General features: G+C 42.2%; 1 protein-coding gene and 1 long non-coding RNA gene across 3 annotated transcripts; both read right to left on the reverse strand.

Moving 5' to 3' along the window:
* Positions 1-6,992: 6,992 nt before the first annotated feature.
* LOC116375293 (transmembrane protein 272) lies at positions 6,993-10,504 on the reverse strand. Of its 2 annotated transcripts, XM_031832304.1 has the most exons (6): positions 10,272-10,504; positions 9,834-9,917; positions 9,693-9,743; positions 9,352-9,543; positions 7,885-7,905; positions 6,993-7,357 (listed from the first exon to the last, which is right to left on the reverse strand). In XM_031832304.1, exons 2-6 carry the CDS (start codon positions 9,886-9,888, stop codon positions 7,122-7,124), a joined length of 555 nt encoding a protein of 184 aa, XP_031688164.1. In that variant the 5' UTR covers positions 9,889-9,917; positions 10,272-10,504; the 3' UTR covers positions 6,993-7,121. The 2 variants fall into 2 exon arrangements, with proteins under 2 accessions (XP_031688164.1, XP_031688165.1); XM_031832305.1 differs by lacking the exon at positions 7,885-7,905 and having other exon boundaries at positions 10,272-10,494.
* A 573-nt stretch (positions 10,505-11,077) lies between these two features.
* On the reverse strand, positions 11,078-14,830 carry LOC116375295 (uncharacterized). Its single transcript, XR_004211052.1, has 2 exons — positions 14,704-14,830; positions 11,078-11,603 (listed from the first exon to the last, which is right to left on the reverse strand). It is a non-coding gene; the product is annotated as an uncharacterized LOC116375295 (long non-coding RNA).
* Positions 14,831-16,066: the final 1,236 nt, after the last annotated feature.

Here is a 16,066-nt window from a genome sequence, read left to right on the forward strand (position 1 = left end):
GCAGGATCGGTGCTCAAGAGCTCCAGTGCACCTGCACGGTCCGGTTTATCCAGTGCCACTTCCACGCACCAGCCCTCCGGTGGCAGCCCCCCGCACCAGGCTGTCTCTCCGTCTTCTGCCTACAGGGTCTCCCGCCTGTCCAGCGCTGCCAGAGCCTTCCTCCTCTCCAGAGCTGCTAGAGTCTCACGTCTGTCCTGAGCTGCTAGAGGCTCCCGTCTGTCCTGAGCTGCTAGAGTCTCCCATCTGTCCTGAGCTGCTAGAGTCTCCCGTCTGTCCTGAGCTGCTAGAGTCTCCCGTCTGTCCTGAGCCGCTAGAGTCTCCCGTCTGTCCTGAGCCGCTAGAGTCTCCCGTCTGTCCTGAGCCGCTAGAGTCTCCCGTCTGTCCTGAGCCGCTAGAGCCGGCAGTCTGTCCTGAGCCGTCAGAGCCGGCAGTCTGTCCTGAGCCGTCAGAGCCGGCAGTCTGTCCTGAGCCGTCAGAGCCCCCAGTCTGTCCTGAGCCACCAGTCTGTCCTGAGCCGTCAGAGCCGCCAGTCTGTTCTGAGCCATCAGTCAGCCAGGAGCTGCCAGAGCCGTCAGTCAGCCAGGACCTGCCAGGGCCACCAGCCAGCCAGGAGCTGCCAGAGGCGCCAGCCAGCCAGGAGCTGCCAGAGCCGCCAGCCAGCCAGGAGCTGCCAGAGCCGCCAGCCAGCCAGGAGCTGCCAGAGCCGCCAGCCAGCCAGGGGCTGCCAGAGCCGTCAGCCAGTCCTGAGCTACCCTTCAGTCCTGAGCTACCCCTCAGTCCAGTGGGGCCCTTTAGTAGGGTTCCAAGGTCGGTGGCGAGGGTCGCCGTTCCTAGGAGGCCACAGAAGCGGACTAAGACTATAGTGGAGTGGGGTCCACGTCCAGCGCCAGAGCCGCCACCGCAGACAGATGCCCACCCAGACCCTACCCTATAGGTTCAGGTTTTGCGGCCGGAGTCCGCACCTTGGGGGTGTTCCGTTTTCCATTCAAATGACGAACACTTAACACGCTGCGTTTTGGTCCGCTTCTTACGATGATCGTGACAGCTTTGATGATCAGCATGAAAACTCTAACCTGATGCTACCTGAGCCTGGTGAGCCAAGTATTAAAAACATTTTTTGAGCCCTACAATAAAGAAATGCATTGAGCCCAAGCCCCAAAAATGCCCAAATGATTTTGCCTTTATCCAATATGTATAGGCTATATCAGTGGTTTCCAAACTTTTTATAGTCCCGTACCCCTTCAAACATTCAACCTCCAGCTGCGTACCCCCTCTAGCACCAGGGGCGCAGCACTCTGAAATGTAGTTTTTTAAAATCATTGTAAGCCTGCCACACACACTATATGATACATTTATTAAACATAAGAATGAGTGTGAGTTTTTGTCACAACCCGGCTGGTGGGAAGTGACGTAGAGCTCTTATAGGACCAGGGCACAAATAATAATATATTAATAATCAATAAATTTGCTCTTTATATAGCAATCTTACATATACAACCTTATTTGTTCATCTAAAATTGTGAATAACTCACCACAGGTTAATGAGAAGGTTGTGCTTGAAAGAATGCACATAACTCTGCAATGTTGGGTTGTATTGGAGAGAGTCCCAGTCTTAAATAATTTCCCACACAGAGTCTGTGTCTGTATTTAGTTTTCATGCTAGTGAGGGCCGAGAATCCAATCTCACATAGGTACGTGGTTGCAAAGGGCATCAGTGTCTTAACAGCGCGATTTGCCAAGGCAAATTTGATATATTTTCTGATTGGATTCAGTCTCCCCTTTAACTGTCCTAATTGCCCCATTTTTATAACCTTTTTATAACCTCTGTTCAGGGATTGAGTCTGTTGTAGAGGATCAGCATGAGCAAAGTGAGGTGTAGAATCAATGATCTACAAATAGTATTCCCTGCCAAATAATAGGCTTTGTGCAATTAAGATTTGTAGTCACTGGAGGAAAAAGGAATCAAGTATCAACTCTAATTCCCGGCAGTGCTTTGGGTATGGAAGGGAACACAGAGGATGGAATTCACAAGCATGGATGAAGCCCTGAGCAGGCTGTAGTGATGCTCAAGACCAGTTTACGGTGCATTTGGAAAGTATTCAGACCCCTTGACTTTTTCCACATTTTGTTTCTTAACAGCCTTATTCTAAAATGGATTAAAAAAATTATTTTCCTCATCAATCAACACAATACCCCATAACAAAGTGAAAACAGATTTTTAGAATTTTGACAAATGTATTAAAATAAACAACTGAAATACCGTATTTACATAAGTATTCAGACCCTTAGCTATGAGCCTCGAAATCGAGTTGATTCAATTGATTGGGCATGATTTGGAAAGGGACACAAATCAAATCACATTTATTGGTCACATACACATATTTAGTAGATGTTATTGCGGGTGTAGCAAAATGCTAGTGTTCCTAGCTCCAACAGTGCAGTAATATCTAACACTTCACAACAATACACACAAATCTAATAGTAAAATAATGAAATTAAGAAATATATAAATATTAGGACGAGCAATGGAGGAGTGACTATAATACAGTAGAATATAATATAGTATATACATATGAAATTAGTAAAGCAGTATGTAAACATTATTGAAGTGAATAGTGTTCCATTATGTGAAGTGACCAGTGATTCCATGTCTATGTATATAGGGAAGCAGCCTCTACGGTTCAGGGTTGAGTAACCGGGTGGTAGCCGGTTAGTGATGGCAGTCTACACCTGTCTATATAAGGTTCCATAGTTGACTGTGCATGCCAGAGAAAAAACTAAGCTATGAGGTTGAAGGAATTGTCCGTAGAGCTCCGAGAATGTGTGTAAGAATGGGAGGGTGGGGACAAGCGTGGCGTGGGTGGGCAAGGGTGAGTAAAGATGGGAGTTTGGGATACGCTTGGCTTGGGTGGGGTAAAGGGGGGAGAATTGTATTAATTGTATTGGTTTTTTTGTGACTTGCAAACCCGCTGTAAAATGAATAAGAGTCCTGAAAAGACTAGGAAAGGATGTCAAATCATTATTATTCCTTGTTTGTCATTATAGCTAAGATTCAATGGTGGTTATTGGTTAAAATTGAGAGGGGCTTAATCCAGGGGACTCTGATGGGGTGACTGGGAGGGCATCAGACACTTCTCTGAGGTGTGCATGGGGCCTCCATTCATCCCATTTCAGTCACTTGGTGGACCCACTCTCCCCAAGTAGACCCCCACCAGCCACTATACTTTAATTTCATTTCTACGGTAATACAACCTGGCCACAGTACTTAAGTAACAGTCTTTCTCCATTTGATGTACAATGACATAATCAAAACTGTTTTGTTGGTACATTAGGAGAGAAGTTGAAGTTTAAAATCCCTAAAAAGGCAAAGCGCCTCATAGTACAAAGTAGACCAACATAATCCAATGTATCACATGGAATATGCACGGGCTTCATGATAGCATATGGTTCTTGAACACTTAAAGAGATTGTCAGCAGATGTGGCTTCCTGCAAGAGTTACATTTAAAAAAAGGTCAAGGCCATCAGACTGTCAAACAGCCATCACTAGCACATTAGAGGCTGCTGCCTATGGGCATAGACTAGGAATCACTGGCCACTTTAAGGAATGGAACACTAGTCACTTTAATAACGTTTACATATCCGGCATTACTAATCTCATATGTATATACTATATTCTATACTATTCTATGGTATCTTAGTCACTTAATAATATTTACATATCTTGCATTACTCATCGAATATGTATATACTGTATTCTCTACTATTCTATGGTATCTTAGTCATTTAATGTTTACATATCTGCCATTACTCATCTCATGTGTATATATTGTTTTCTATACTATTTTACGGTATCTCATTCACTTAATAATGTTCACATATCTTGCATTACTCATCTCATATGTATATACTGTTTTCTATACTATTCTATGGTATCTTAGTAATTTAATGTTTACATATCTGGCATTACTCATCTCATATGTATATACAGTATTCTATACTATTCTACTGTATCTTAGTCTGTTCCGCTCTGACATTGCTCATCCATATGTATATAGTCTTAATTCATTCCTACTTAGATTTGGGTATATGTTGTATAATTAGTTAGATATTACTTGTTAGATATTACCGAACTGTCGGAGCTAGAAGCACAAGCATTTCGCTACACCCGCAGTAACATCTGCTAATCACGTGTATGTGACCAATATATTTGATTTGATTTTTGATTTGAGAGAAAGGCAGGTTGAGGTTGCCAGGATTAGAGTAGTACAGAAGTTGTAATATGCTCAGGCAGTGAAGAGAGTAGTAGAGGAAGATGGGTCCAGGCTGCCGGCCTGGTGTAGGGTCAAGTAGTGGAATATTGGTGAGATTTTAATGGCTGTAGGTTTAGTTGGTAGGGAATTATTTTCCCCTTTTCCCAGTCCTTTTTCCCTTCCCTTTTTGTGTCACAAAGTGTAATGAATTCACACTCCAGAACAGTAGGTGGAAACACAGGACTAGATAAGAGAAATTTATGAATAGGGAGGCTGTGACTGGCCTCACACTCCAGTACAGTAAGTAGGTGGTATATGCACCTCTTGGTTGCGATTAGCCAATACAAAGTTAAAGAAGGAGAAGAAGAAGAGCACACAGCTCTCAAGCGTTTGTTGCATGGAGCAGCTCACAGAAGAATGACATCGGGAGCCTGTAGGGTAGGTAGGAAAGACGTTTCAACTTATGATATCTACCAGTATTATGCTAACTAAGGGAACAATGGGTATGCAAACCAGGTATTGAAAACGTTTAGTCCAAAGTCTTGTTTGAATCTTTGCAAAGCGCAATTCAGTCATCAGGCGCTGTTTGAGTAAACAAGGCTTTACCAAAAAACCTTCACATAAATGACTCCAAAGTAGACAGAATGATATCATTATGATTTTTATAAATCGGGAGGGCATTCTTTTTTTTTGCGAACTCTGCCATCACATTTACACTGTAGGTCTACAGTTGAAGTCAGAAGTTTACATACACCTTAGCCAAATACATTTGAACTCAGTTTTTCACAATTCCTGACATTTAATCCATGTAAAAAATCCTGTTTTAGGTCAGTTAGGATCACCACTTTATTGTAAGAATGTGAAATGTCAGAATACTAGTAGAGAGAATGATTTATTTAAGCTTTTATTTCTTTCATCACATTCCCAGTGGGTCAGAAGTTAACATATACTCAATTAGTATTTGGTAGCATTGCCTTTAAATTGTTTAACTTGGGTCAAACGTTCTGGGTAACCGTCCACAAGCTTCCCACAATAAGTTGGATGAATTTTGGCCCATTCCTCCTGACAGAGCTGGTGTAACTGAGTCAGGTTTGTAGGCCTCCTTGCTTGCACGCACCTTTTCAGTTCAGCCCACACATTTTCTATAGGATTGAGGTCAGAACTTTGTGATGGCCACTCCAATACCTTGATTTTGTTGTCCTCAAGTCATTTTGCCACAACTTTGGAAGTTTGCTTGGGGTCATTGTCCATTTGGAAGACCCATTTGCGACCAAGCTTTAACTGATATCTTGAGATGTTGCTTCGATATATCCACATAATTTTCCATCATCATGATGCCATCTATTTTGTGAAGTGCACCAGTCCCTCCTGCAGCAAAGCACCCCCACAACATGATGTTGCCACCACCGTGCTTCGCGGTTGGGATGGTGTTCTTGCAAGCCTCCCCCTTTTTCCTCCAAACGGTTCTATTTTTGTTTCATCAGACCAGAGGACATTTCTCCAAAAAGTACGGTCTTTTTCCCCATGTGCAGTTGCAAACCGTAGTATGGCTTTTTTATGGCGGTTTTGGAGCAGTGGCATCTTCCTTGCTGAGTGGCCTTTCAGGTTATATGTCGATATAGGACTATAGTTTTACTGTGGATATAGATACAGACAAAGCGGTCTTCTGGTCAGGCTCCGGAGACGGGCACATCGCGCACCGCTCCCGAGCATACTACTCGCCAATATCCAGTCTCTTGACAACAAGGGAGATGAAATCCGAGCATGGGTAGCAATTCCAGAGAGACATAAGAGACTGTAACGTTCTTTGCTTCACGGAATCATGGCTCACTTGAGACACGCTGTCGGAGTCGGTACAGCCAGCTGGTTTCTTCAGGCATCACGCCGACAGAAACAAGCATCTTTCTGGTTTGAAGAGAGGGGGGGGGGGGGGGGGTATGCCTATTGATTAACGAGAAGGAATTCAAGTCATTCTGTTCACCTGACTTAGAATTCCTCACAATCAAATGTTGACCTCATTATCTACCAAGAGAATTCTCTTCGTTTATAATCACAGCCGCATATATTCCCCCCTAAACAGACACATCGATGGCCCTGAACTGAATTAATTTGACTCTATGTTAACTGGAAACCACATATCCTGAGGCTGCATTCATTATAGCTGTGGATTTTAACAAGGCTAATCTGAAAACAAGACTCCCTAAATTCTAACAGCATATTGATTGTGCAACCAGGGCTGGTAAAACCCTGGATCATTGTTATTCTAACTTCTGCAAAGCATAAAAGGAAGCTTCTAAAGCCATGACATAATTATATGGAATTTTCCAAGCTGTTTAAAAGCACAGTCAACTTAGTGTATGTAAACGTCTGACCCACTGGAATTGTGATAAGTGAAATAATCTGTCTGTAAACAATTGTTGGAAAAATGACTTGTGTCATGCACAAAGTAGATGTCTGAACCGACTTGCCAAAACTATATTTTGTGAACAAGAAATTTGTGGAGTGGTTGAAAAATGAGGTTTTAATGACTCCAACCTAAGTGTATGTAAACTTCTGACTTCAACTGTACGTTGTACACTAGGCTACAGAAACCCCTCTATCCAAAAGGTATCTTGCTTGGTGTGAAACTGAATTAAATGGCAACTACACCTCCCCAAATATTGATTTTTTGAGAATTGCAATTGAGAGTGAATACCTGGAAAAACTATGGGAAAACAATTTTTCACACAGTGCGACTTTCCTTCACCGGGCAGAACATTTGGGAACATTATTGTATACCCACTTCTCCAGGCACCACAGACACACATACACACAGACAGAAAGAAAGAACAGCAAAACCATGTTAGTGAGGTTTCTGTGCCACGGAGTTCTCAAGCGTCCACACCATACGATCTCTTATGTGAATGGAGTAGATGGTGTCCCCTAAATGCCATTTTCACACAGGTAAGGAAGATGAAGAACACTCCACAGAAGAACACCACAGCCATACAGATGCTGCCCAGGCTGTTGAACCAGAAAGCAAACAGGTATATCTTCCTCTGACAGTACTTCTCTCCACCATTCGTGTCATAGTTCGGGGGATATATGGAGTACACCCACTCACTCCCTTAAGATACAGAGAAAAACAAGGATTAATGTCAGACAATAGGTACGGTGCATTCAGAAAGTATTCAGACCCCTTGACTCTTTCCACATTTTGTTACGTTACAGCCTTATTCTAAAATTGTTTAAATAAAGCAATTTCCTCATCAATCTACACACAATACTGTAGCACTATTGATCAAATCAAATAACATTTTATTAGTCACATGCACCGAATACAACAGGTGTAGTAGACCTTACAGTGAAATGCTTACTTATGAGCCCCTAACCGACAGTGCAGTTTCAGAAAATATGGATAAGAATAAGAGATCAAGTTAAACAAGTTAAACAAGTTAAAGAGGAGAAGAAAAAATAACAATATATACATAGAGGTGCCGGTACAGAGTCAATGTGCGGGGGCACCAGTTAGTTGAGGTAGTATGTACATGTAGGTAGAGTTAATTAAAGTGACTATGCATAGATGACAACAGAGAGTGGCAGTGGTATTGAAGTTGCACAGGAAACAGGAAGCGGAAACCAATTGTTACTTACCGTCTTCATGTACTTGATGTGCTGGTAAACAACATGCATGGTAAAGTCTGATTAACTATATATCTTTGTCTGTCGTGACTACATCACAAAGCATTTTGAAACAAATATTGCATAGTGACAAAGCAAAAACAGGTTTTTAGACATTTCTGGAAATGTATTAAATATAAAAACAGAAATACCTTATTTACATACAGTTGAAGTCAGATGTTTACATACACTTAGGTTGGAGTCATTAAAACTTGTTTTTCAACTACTCTGGTTGAAAGGGAGGTGACCAAGAACCAGATGGTCACTCTGACAGAGCTCCAGAGTTCCTCTGTGGAGCACTCCACCGATCAGGCCTTTATTGTAGAGTGGCCAGACGGAAGCCACTCCTTAGTGAAAGGCACATGACAGCCCACTTGGAGTTGGCCTGAATGCCAAGTGTCACTTCTGGAGGAAACCTGGCACCATCCCTACGGTGAAGCATGGTGGTGGCAGCATCATGCTGTGGGGAAGTTTTTCAGCGGCAGGGACTGGGAGACTAGTTAGGATAGACGGAAAGATGAATGTAGCGAAGTACAGAGAGATCCTTGATGAAAACCCGCTTCAGAGCACTCAGGACCTCAGAGTGGGGTGAAGGTTCACCATCCAACAGGCCAACGACCCTATGCACACAGCCAAGACAACGCAGGAGTGGCTTCGGGACAAATCTCTGAATGTCCTTGAGTGGCCCAGCCAGAACTAACTTGACCCCGATCGAACATCTCTGGAGAGACCTGAAAATAGTTGTGCAATGACGGTCCCCATCGACCCTGACAGGGCTCGAGAGGATCTGCACAGAAGAATGGGAGAAACTCTACAAATACAGGTGTGCCAAGCTTGAAGCATCATATCCAAGCAGACTCAAGGCTGTAACTGCTGTCAAAAGTGCTTCAACCAAGTACTGAGTAAATGGTCTGAATACATGTAAATGTGATATTGAATTTTTAAATTTTTAATACATTTGCAAAGATTTCTAAAAACCTGTTTTTGCTTTGTCATTATGGGGTGCTGTGTGTAGATTGATGAGGGAAAATAACGATTTAGTCAATTTTAGAATAAGGCTGTAACGTAACATAATGTGGAAATAGTAAAGTAGTCCCCAATGCACTGTATATACAGATTTTGGGAAATAACGCTACTGTTTACTTTGTGACATATTGTGGAGTCTATGTATTGGTAATGACAATGTGAAGTTGGTGGTGCTAGGCTATTCTGCAACTTCCTGTGCTCAAGTGTTCTGGTTGACCGGTTTGTGCACCAAAACATTCTTGTTTCCCCTAGCATCTCTACATGGAGAATCCTTTCAGTTAGTCTCCCATTGACATTAATGCATGAATGCAAGTGAAAATTTGACTTAAGTGAAAGATAGGATTTGCCCCTATGTGCCTATTGCCATCTCCTTCTCCCTTCCCTCAATCTCCTTTCCTCATCCCTCTTGCTTACCTGTGATGAACCAGCCGAGGTTGAAGAGTTGGAGGAGGAAGATGCAGGAGGAACACAGTAGGCTCAGGAAGCCAGTCTCCAGTGTGTTATTGAGGTAGGCTAGGAGCAGGGAGGCGATGGACGTCAGCCCGATCACCAGCAGGTAGATGGGGATATAAGGCTGTAAGGGGCAGTCATGTAGGTGCATAGCCCCTATAGGAAGAAAGTGGAGATTGATTATATACACAGTATGTCAGTTTCTCTCAATGGGTGGTTTTAGGCATCTTGCAGTATCTTATCCACCATCAATGTCATTCTCGCAGTAAGGAGTATGGAGAGGAAAGGAAATATGATGTACACACCTAATCCCACTGCTGACATTAGAAACATCCACAAGATGATATTCAGCACAACTGTAGACAGAGAGATCAAGAGATCACAAACTCGACAACATGCTGAAAACACTGAACACTCGTTTGTTATATGAGAGGTAACTACTGTACCTATTATTGAGATCAGACAGGATGACAGAACGGGAGACCTCTGTGAAGTCTCCATCTTTTGTGAGTCCTTTAAATCTAAAAGGACTAGACACAGGATTGGTCTCTGAACAGTCATTTCAACTTACAATATTTGATAGATGGTTCCAGGTTCAAAGTTTTATTTACCAAATTGCAGACAGCAAAGACTCCGACGTTTAAATATACTAGTTTCAGTTTTTATTCACTACTATACAATGTGCCACCAATAAATGATGGATAAGATAAAAACCAGCGTAGATATCGGTTCTTACTTGATTAACTTTATGTCAAATGCTGAAATCATAAATGAATGGTTGCCAAATGACGTGGAAATAAACACTGAACCCTCAAATTAGTTGTTGATAAAAGTATACAGTATTCAATACATAAAATATGTTTTATTTTGTGAGTATCTCTTACCTGTCTCTTTTGTGAAGGAGTGAATCTGTCAAGAGTTTTGCTTTTCCGTTACCGTGTAGCCTCACAGCTTGTGCCATAATTAGTCAACTTTGAAACTTCTACCATTGAGGTAGGATGTTTTGAAATGCACCCTCAGGGCAAAGCAGAACCATTGCAACACCCCCTAACCACACTCTACAACACAACTCATACCCTTTCACGTCCTGACCTTTTTATGTCTCTATTTTAGTTTGGTCAGGGCGTGAGTTGGGGTGGGCATTCTATATTTTGGTTCTGTGTGTTATATTTATAGGTGTTTGGCCTGGTATGGTTCCCAATCAGAGGCAGCTGTCAATCGTTGTCTCTGATTGAGAACCATACTTAGGCAGCCTGTTTTCCCACTATGGGTTGTGGGTAGTTGTTTTCCGTTTCAGTGTTTGCACCATATGGGACTGTTTCGGTTTTCATTTATTCTCTTGTTCTTTTGTATTTAGTGTTCAGTTAATTAAAGGAAATATGAACAGGTACCACGCTGAGCTTTGGTCTCCTCCTTCTTCCTCAGACGAACATTGTTACATCCCCTGCATAGAGAATTATTCTTAGCAGCCATTTCCTTTGCATTTTCTCTTTTCAAAGACTAACATTGCAAAAGCCAGAGTTACCAGAGTTACATTAATGAACAGAACGCCAGTTTGTAATATCTTTAAGGCAGGATGTTTGAAAATAGTCCCCAAGACACCACTTGATTGTTGCAACACTTCAAATGAGTGTATCCCAATGATAATGCATATAGTATGTACTGTATATTTCTCTTTGAACTCAATGGGGAAGATGTTGTTTGATTTTATTAGCATACCAATGTGTTGATTTACAGTATATGACAAATAGACTGGATGGTTCAGCAACAAGGCAAGTCAAAAATCCTTTCGTCAAAAAAATCTCAAAACACCCCAAGAATTCCTCCTGAGATCACTCCTGTCCAGGCAGCCCGTAAACATTGTCTGCTTGTATGACATTTATGTTGCCATACATTCCTCACAGCCTGCCAAGGTACTAACATCCCCTCACCGCCACAGCACTCCCATAGTTTGGAGTGTTTACAGCACACACCTCCCATAACATCTTCAGCAGCACTCGCAGCAGCAGCACTCACAGAAAGCAACACTGAAACTATCACCACAGAGATCAAATTGCTGAAAGAACTTGATAATCCATGTGGACAGTGTCACTGCACTTGCAATGTCCAACATGATAGAGGTAGAGAATGTAAACAGTTTTGTCGCAGTATGTTTTGCTCCCGTAGGTCTGATCATACATAGTTGGGTGGATATGCACTCTAGGTCATCCCATTACCTGTAGACAAAGAGAAAAAATTATAATACTAATACTAATACTAATAATACTAATAATTATAATAATTATTAATGATGGCTTAAGGAGGACCATGCAAGAATGGCTGGCTCCTACAGACATAGGAGCCAGCCATTCTTGCACGGTCCTCCTTAAGTCATCAGAGTATACTGCCTTGGCACATCGCGCTGTTAAGACACTGATGCCCTTTGCAACCACACACATCTGTGAGAGTGGATTCTCTTCCCTCACTAGCATGAAAACTAAATACAGGCACAGACTGTGTGTGGGAAATTATTTAAGACAGACTCTCTCCAATACAACCCAACATTGGGAGAGTTATGTGCATCCTTTCAAGCACACCCTTCTCATTAACCTGTGGTGAGTTATTCACAATTTTCAATGACCAAATAAGGTTTTATATCTAAGATGGTTAAATAAAGAGCAAAATGATTGATTATTATTATATTATTATTTGTGCCCTGGTCCTATAAGAGCTCTACGTCACTTCCCACGAGCCGGGTTGTGACAAAAACTCACACTCATTCTTATGTTTAATAAATGTATCATATAATGTGTGTGTGACAGGCTTGCAATGATGGCAAAAAACAACATTTGAGAGTGCGCTGACCCTGGTGCTAGAGGGGGTACGTAGCTGGAGGTTGAATGTTTGAAGGTGTACGTACGTACGGGTCTATAAAAAGTTTGGGAACCTCTTGTCCATATAACCTGGTTCAAACATTCATGACATTACCCTGAGGAAGGCACAGTGATGCCCGAAACGTTGGTGTTTTACCCAATAAATTATTGGGAGTTCATGTGTATAGAGTGTGCAACTCTCTTTATTTCTTTTTATATCTTAGAGTTTATTCGCCGTTAGTCAGCACCTAGACACTAAATCATGTTCTCTGGGGGTACTCCAGCTCATACTTTTTATTAGAGTATTGTGATTTGATAACATGTTTTGATGTCAAAGGCCCTGTACAGTGAAAATAAGAACTTTCCTAGAATTACAAATTATGGGACAAAAATGCCTTTTAATTCATTGGAACAGGGCCATGACATTATCGTCACAGACAGTGACAGACAGTGACGATAACGTCATGGCCCTGTTCCAATGAATTAAAAAGCATTTTTGTCCCATAATTTGTCATTCTAAAGTGGCTTCTGATTAAATAAAATGTTCACAGGATGATACACTCTAGGTCATCCCATTACCTCTAGTCAAAGAGAAAAAAATTACAATACTGAATTATTAATGATGACTTAAGGAGGACCATGCAAGAATGGCTGGCTCCTATGTCTGTAGGAGCCAGCCATTCTTGCATATGAACTCTGTATGTAAAAGCGTTACATGATCGCTGCCCATATCATTGCATAGTGCAGAAAATACACTAGAGTCCAAGGGCCTTGCTTTAACAAAGTTAGCAATTTTCCCTGTAGTGTCCAAAACGTCTTTCAAGCTGTCAGGCATTCCCTTGGCAGCAAGAGCCTCTCAGTGGATGCTGCAGTGCACCCAAGTGGTGTCGGGAGCAACTGCTTGCACGCACGTTACCACTCCACTATGTCTCCCATCATGGCTTTTGCACCATCAGTACAGATACCAACATGATCAGCAGCTACGTTTGGCTTCATACAGACCGTTAGTGGAATTCCCGCGAGAGAGTAACGGTTAATGTGATTGGATGTTACTTACTGTATTTGTCTAGGATACCTGTATTTGACATTGTGTTGTTATTTCGCTGAACACTAGCTTCTTATGGCTGGGGGCAGTATTGAGTAGCTTGGATGAATAAGGTGCCCAGAGGTGCCCAGAGTAAACTGCCTGCTACTCAGTCTCAGTTGCTAATATATGCATATTATTATTTGGATAGACAACACTCTGAAGTTTCTAAAACTGTTTGAATGATGTCTGTGAGTATAATAGAACTCATATGGCAGGCAAAAACCTGAGAAAAATCTGAGGTTGGTCGTTTTTCAACTCATTCCCAATTGAAGATACAGTGGGATATTGGTCATGTTGCACTTCCTAAGGCTTCCACTAGATGTCAACAGTCTTTAGAACCTTGTTTGATGCTTCTACTGTGAAGTGGGGTCGAACAAGTCATAGGTCTGCCAGAGAGCCACGAGCTGGCCACGCTCGTTCCCGTGAGAGCAAGCTCTGTTCCATTGCATTTCTACAGACAAAGGAATTCTTTGTCAGGAAGATTTATGTTAAAAACATCTGAAAGATTTATTCTATACTTTGTTTGACATGTTACTACGGACTAACAGAACTTTTTGACTTTTTCTCTGCTCCTAGTGAACGCGCTTCGTGAGTTTGGATTTGTTTACCAAACGCGCTAACAAAATGAGCTATTTGGACATAAATGATGGACATTATCAAACAAATCAAGCATTTATTGTGGAACTGTGATTCCTGGGAGTGCATTCTGATGAAGATCATCAAAGGTAAGTGAATATTTATAATGTTATTTCTGACTGCACAATATGGCGGATATCTTTTTGGCTTGTTTGGGCTCTGAGCACCGTACTCAGATTATTGCATGGTTTGCTTTTTCCGTAAAGCTTTTTTGAAATCTGACACAGCAGTTGCATTAATAAAGACCATACACGAGAACACTACACAATACAAAACAACAAATGTGAAAACCAAAACAGTCCTATCTCGTGCAATGACACAAAGACAGAAGACAACCACCCACAATGTACCCACAGAATATGGCTGCCTAAATATGGTTCCCAATCAGAGACAACGATAGACAGCTGCCTCTAATTGAGAACCAATCTAGGCAACCATAGACCTACAAACTACCTAGAAAGGATACAGCCCCATCAACATACAAAAAACCCTAGACCAAACTAAACACATAAATCCCCCATGTCACACCCTGACCTAACCAAAACAATAAAGAAAACAAAGATAACTAAGGCCAGGGCGTGACAATATGGTAGACCATTCTTGAGGGGAAGGGGATGCACACTCTCCGCACGTAGCAGGGCATTGTGGTCTGTGAGCTTGTGTATTAGTCTGTGTGTAATGCATCATTCTCCTTTCATGATCCATGTTGTTAGCTTCTAATTTTCAGAGTAAATAACTCACGGACAAGTTGAATTCTTCCCAAAGGGTCGATACAGCGGTATTCAGTCAAAGACATAGCTTTCCCCGTGGTGGTATTCATACCCCACTTTGGGTGGAGTCTCCTCCTTATCACTCCTCCTTATGCATCGTTCTTGCTAAGCAGGGAACTAAGTGGTTTGAGCCTTCAACGGTTTCTCCCCTTATCAGTACTGTCACATGCGATTGTTTTCCCTGCGCTCAGCCCCTCCCAAGCTTCATTATGGCACCCCTCATGTCTCTTTTGTAACTAATCAAATCAGATCAAATGTTATTGCTCACATACACATGATTAGCAGATGTTAATGCGAGTGTAGCGAAATGCTTGTGCTTCTAGTTCCTACCATGCAGTCATATCTAACAAGTAATCTAACAATTTCACAACAACAAAGGAATGAATAACAATATGTACATATAAATATATGGATGAGCGATGGCCGAATGGCATAGGCAAGATGCAGTAGTTGGTATATATATATGTGTGTGTATATGTGTGTGTATATATACAGTGCATATATATGAGTATATATATGAGTTGAGTAATGTAGGGTATGTAAACATTATATTAAACATTATATTAAGTGGCATTGTTTAAAGTGGCTAGTGATATATTTATTACATCCTATTTTTTATTGTTAAAGTGGCTAGAGATTTGAGTCAGTATGTTGGCAGCAGCCACTCAATGTTAATGATCGCTTTTTAACAATCTGATGGCCTTGAGATAGAAGCTGTTTTTCAGTCTCTCGGTCCCAGCTTTGATGCACCTGTACTGACCTCGCCTTCTGGATGATAGCGGGGTGAACAGGCAGTGACTCAGGTGGTTGTTGTCCTTGATGATCTTTTAAGCCTTCCGGTGACATCGGGTGGTGTAGGTGTCCTGGAGGGAAGGTAGTTTGCGTTGATGCGTTGTGCAGACCTCACTACCCTCTGGAGAGCCTTACGGTTGTGGGTGTAGCAGTTGCCGTACCAGGCGGTGATAAAAGTTTGTGAGTGTTTTTGGTGACAAGCCAAATTTCTTCAGCCTCCTGAGGTTGAAGTGGCGCTGTCTGTGTGGGTAGACCATTTCAATTTGTCCGTGATGTGTACGCCGAGGAATTTAAAATTTTCACCTTCCCACTACTGTCCTGTCGATGTGGATAAGGGGGTGCTCACTCTGCTGTTTCGTGAAGTCCACGTCATCTCCTTTGTTTTGTTAACGTTGAGTTTGAAGTTATTTTCCTGACACCACACTCCGAGGGCCCTCACCTCCTCCCTGTAGGCTGTCCCATTGTGGGGCCCCAGTGTTGAGGATCCACGGGGTGGAGATGTGGTTTCCTACCCTCACCACCCGGGGGCGTCCCGTCAGAAA

This window comes from Oncorhynchus kisutch, linkage group LG9 (assembly GCF_002021735.2).
Source record: "Oncorhynchus kisutch isolate 150728-3 linkage group LG9, Okis_V2, whole genome shotgun sequence".
Lineage (NCBI taxonomy): Eukaryota > Metazoa > Chordata > Actinopteri > Salmoniformes > Salmonidae > Oncorhynchus > Oncorhynchus kisutch.

What these genes read in the sequence shown, in the direction of transcription:
- LOC116375293 (XM_031832304.1), bottom strand. Translation starts at nt 9,888, where the DNA reads ATGGAGACTTCACAGAGGTCTCCCGTTCTGTCATCCTGTCTGATCTCA. An exon ending in CTGTCTGATCTCAATAATAG is followed by an intron (nt 9,744 to 9,833) that starts GTACAGTAGTTA and finishes CTCTGTCTACAG; the next exon opens with TTGTGCTGAATATCATCTTG. An exon ending in ACATCAAGTACATGAAGACG is followed by an intron (nt 7,358 to 7,884) that starts GTAAGTAACAAT and finishes CTGTATCTTAAG; the next exon opens with GGAGTGAGTGGGTGTACTCC.